At 39.8% G+C, this 3,947-nt stretch overlaps 1 protein-coding gene across 1 annotated transcript; it reads right to left on the reverse strand.

Annotated features, from left to right (window-relative positions):
* On the reverse strand, nucleotides 1,136–2,586 carry LOC104701255 (E3 ubiquitin-protein ligase SINA-like 2). Its single transcript, XM_010416903.1, has 2 exons — nucleotides 2,290–2,586; nucleotides 1,136–2,008 (listed from the first exon to the last, which is right to left on the reverse strand). Exons 1-2 carry the CDS (start codon nucleotides 2,470–2,472, stop codon nucleotides 1,304–1,306), a joined length of 888 nt encoding a protein of 295 aa, XP_010415205.1. The 5' UTR covers nucleotides 2,473–2,586; the 3' UTR covers nucleotides 1,136–1,303.

Below are 3,947 nucleotides of genomic sequence, written 5' to 3' on the forward strand. Positions count from 1 at the left end.
GCCATGGTCCATGGGTACCATAAGTTTGGTCAGTGATGTACTTTTGCGTTTAGTCAAAAGAAAAAAAGGAAGTAATACTATTTGATTTTTTCAAAAAAAAAAAAAAGTAATACTATTTGATTGCCAATGAAATTGAGGAAGATTCATAAAACGAGCAAGGCTTACGAACAGAAAATGTGCCATACCAAATTAATCATGCTGATGTTAGTAGACAACTCTTGATTGCTCAAGTAATAGCTAAAAGAACTTGAGCTATGCCAATATGACCAGTTTATTGAAGACTTCCTTTTATCTTAATGCTAGAGAACAATAGATGCAAGTCGAAGGAGACAAGATATACTTGGACTGGACCATACTAATAACCTCATTAGCAGAGTACAATAGTTGTGGCTCCTAACTTTAGAGCAATGAGTGTAATTGAAACCGAATCTCAATTATCAAAATGCAGTGATCCTCAAAATCATGGATCATCAGCAAAACACATTATGCAGACTATTATAACATCTAACCATACACTGAAACTACAAAACCGAGTTAGTTTTTAAAAGCTGGGTAATGATTCTTGCGGAATGAGATAAAGCCCTGTATAGTTCTCGGAAACTAATCTGTTCTTAGTGCATTATGCATATGAAAAGGGATGAAGAAACAGAAGAGAAAGTAGTGCAAGAAGCTATTGATCATACATTGACAATTTGACATCTGAGCTAAATGAAAGAAATATCCAGAAATGGAAAAGAGAAAAGCACAACTAAGAAAATGCTGATAAGATTAGGCAAAAAATCGAATGAAACATAGAGGTAGAGAAAGCAGAACCAATTCCAACAGATATCATCTTCGTGGATCCTTTCTGATGTTTCATTTTCTCAGACTAGCAAACACAATCTCAGCAAATGTGAATGTTACCAGAAACAAGTTAGAGGAATCAAACCTTGTCCTACAGAAACACTTAAAAACCATAGGTCCATAACAACCCCACCACATAGAACATAACTCAAACAAAAATGATGACAACATTCAGATACGGTAGAGTAAAAATATGATTGAGTAATCCATCCCAATATGAACATACGTAGTCAAGTCAAAGATTCCAATTCTAAAACATCGACTAGAATCAAAGAACAAACAGACACATAAGTAGTATAACAGATTGTTGGAGAAAATCAGCATTAAGTAAAACAACGAGTCATGAAACTTATTCGTTTAGAGTGCATAGATGACAAACTAAAGTAACTGCAGCAATACATCAGAAGGGTAAATGAAGTTATGAACAAAACGACCTACAATGGATATGATATGATGATTATTAATCTTCTTCATCAGCATCTTCTTCTTCTTCTTCATTGTTTTCTAGCCGGCGGATGCAAATATTCATTTTCAAACGAATCCCCTGCTCCTGGAAATAGTAAGGGACCAACATAAAGTCCTTCTCAGGAGTTCGATAGCTCACTTTCTGAATCCTTTCCATCTCCTCCAGTTCAAACGTCATAGTTTTACCTCCAGACTTGTAGGAGAGATGATAGGAGAACTCCCCAACTCCTGGAGCAGAAGGTGCTATACAATTCACAGTCACGTAAAATCCTTGCGGCTCCTTAAAACACTGAACCACAACCAAGGGACCATCTGCAGATTCCTGAAGAACAAGAATCTTATCACTTATGTGCAGCCATGCGCCAGAGGAACGGCCACACACGAATTTATTCCATGAGTCTTCGTCGTCGTGGTTAGCATAGTAGTGACTATAGAGATCCTTGTACACGCCGCTGAAGTCACAGCCTGGTTCAGGACAGTAGCACAGAGCAAACCTGCATTTCTTCTCATGGGCTAACTCTTTCCCATAAGAGAACTTCTCAGTACAACCAAGTTTGGCGTTTGGGCATGGCACAATGACAGCTTCAACAACTCTCTCCATTATCCTAGATCTAAAGTTACCAATTGGTAAAGTGCAAGAAGGGCATTTGTTCCTCACTTTAGTACAACAAGACGAACAAGCTATATGTCCATTGTCACACTGAGAAAACAAAAGCAAAACTCACAAGTCAATGAAACTATAACACCAAAATACAAATCTAAAACAGGGAAGGAACAGTCATCTATATACACTAGTAACCCACAATTTAGTGACTGTAATCAGATTAACACATCTATTAAGGCCTCTAATCTCACACATATGCAACATTTATCACCAAAATCATCATCCATAAACCCTAAATCACACTTACAGTTTTTCAAAACTCTGAATCAAACCCCAGAATAAGGAAGGAACAGTGGGATGAAGTAAGAAACAAAGACCTGAAAGATAGGAATCGTGAGTGCGTGACAACAAATGGGACAATCGAGGAGATCTAGCTCGAACATTGTCCCAGATCGTGTCACCTCATCTCCTCCTCCACCATTCTCGGCTTCTTCTTCACCTTCTGCAACGGCGGGAGCTCGTTGTCTCTTACGGCGGCTGCTCGAAGCTTCTCCTTTCATGGCTACTGGATTCGCTATTTTGTGGAGTAAAACCCTAGATCCCCTTTTTCTATGTTTCCAGAGGTTTTACGATCAGAATTCAGAATCTGTGGTGAACATTTGTTTTTTTTCTACTAATAATAACTCTTCATCATTTACCGGTTTACTCATCATTAGTCATATACCGAGATTCTTTTTTTTGTTTTTATTATAATTTGTATTTTTGTTGGAAACTAATACTAATAATAATAATAATTTGGATTTTATTGTTCCAAGGCTGTCTTCATTGTTTCTGAACGACTCATTCCAAAAATAAGCAAGGATGATCCGTTATTTGGAGTCCTTACTGATGATGATGTGGACATTGACCCTGTCACTGGGAAGCCAAAGATTGCTAAAAATGTACTTGATGAGATGCGGCAATATGTGTCTCTTGATGATCAACAGTTGCAAAAGATTCATATTGAGAGGATTATGCAGTCAGTAAAGAACCTTAAAGATGATCCGCAGGGTCAGAAAACACTGTTGATGTTGGAGGCCCCTCCAGTTTTTACAACTGATCTAAACAAAGGGAAAGGGTTAGTTTTTGATTTTCAAGGAGCCAGTTCTGAGGTGAACAAGGATGAGGATCGAGTTGTCTCAGCTGTTGCTACTGGCAAAGCTATGACTAGACTATCTGAGCCTATCCAATAAAGTTCGGCAGTGTCTGCTGCACCTTCGCAACATGGTCATGGTCCAGTATTTCAAGCCAGTTTTTCAGCAGGGAGCACAGGGTCTAAAGCAAAATTTGGTAAGAAACGTCGCCGCCCTAACCAATGGCGTAGGAAAGCTCATGCTTTAGCTGAGGGATCTGCTACAAGTCAAACGTCTAAGGGAGAGGAGGGAGAGGTTGAGACCTCTTGTAAAAGGAAAGCTACTGAGGAAGCTTTAGTATCATCAAAGGTTGCTAAGCGTGATGCAATGAAGGTGGTTCCAAATGGGGAACCGCCAAAGCTAATATGAGCTTCATGAGTTGGAACTGTCAGGGGTTGGGGGGCACCTTGACAGTTTCTACACTGAGGGAGATGCGGCGTGAGCATTTCCCGGACTTTTTGTTCCTCCTGGAGACAAAAAACTCCAGAAATCACGTAGAAAACCTACAAAGATCCCTGGGATATGATCACTCTCATATTGTGGATCCGGTGGGATTGAGTGGAGGACTGGCTTTGTTTTGGAAGTCAGCGTATGAGTTGGAGGTTTTAGGATCGGATGCACGGATTATCGATGTGAAAGTTTCCCTTGGCTCACTTTGGTTCTTTATATCTTTTGTGTATGGGGACCCGGTGTAACCAAATGTGGGTACAGTGTCGTTTGGACAGAGCATTAGGTAACTCAGCTTGGTTTCATCTATTCCCGCGGGTGCAAGCTGAATATTTGGAGAGGATAGGGTCAGGTCATCGTCCATTGTTTGTCAAGTTTGCGAATGAGAACATGTCACGACGGGGTCGATTTATCTT

Source organism: Camelina sativa, chromosome 7 (genome assembly GCF_000633955.1).
Source record: "Camelina sativa cultivar DH55 chromosome 7, Cs, whole genome shotgun sequence".
Lineage (NCBI taxonomy): Eukaryota > Viridiplantae > Streptophyta > Magnoliopsida > Brassicales > Brassicaceae > Camelina > Camelina sativa.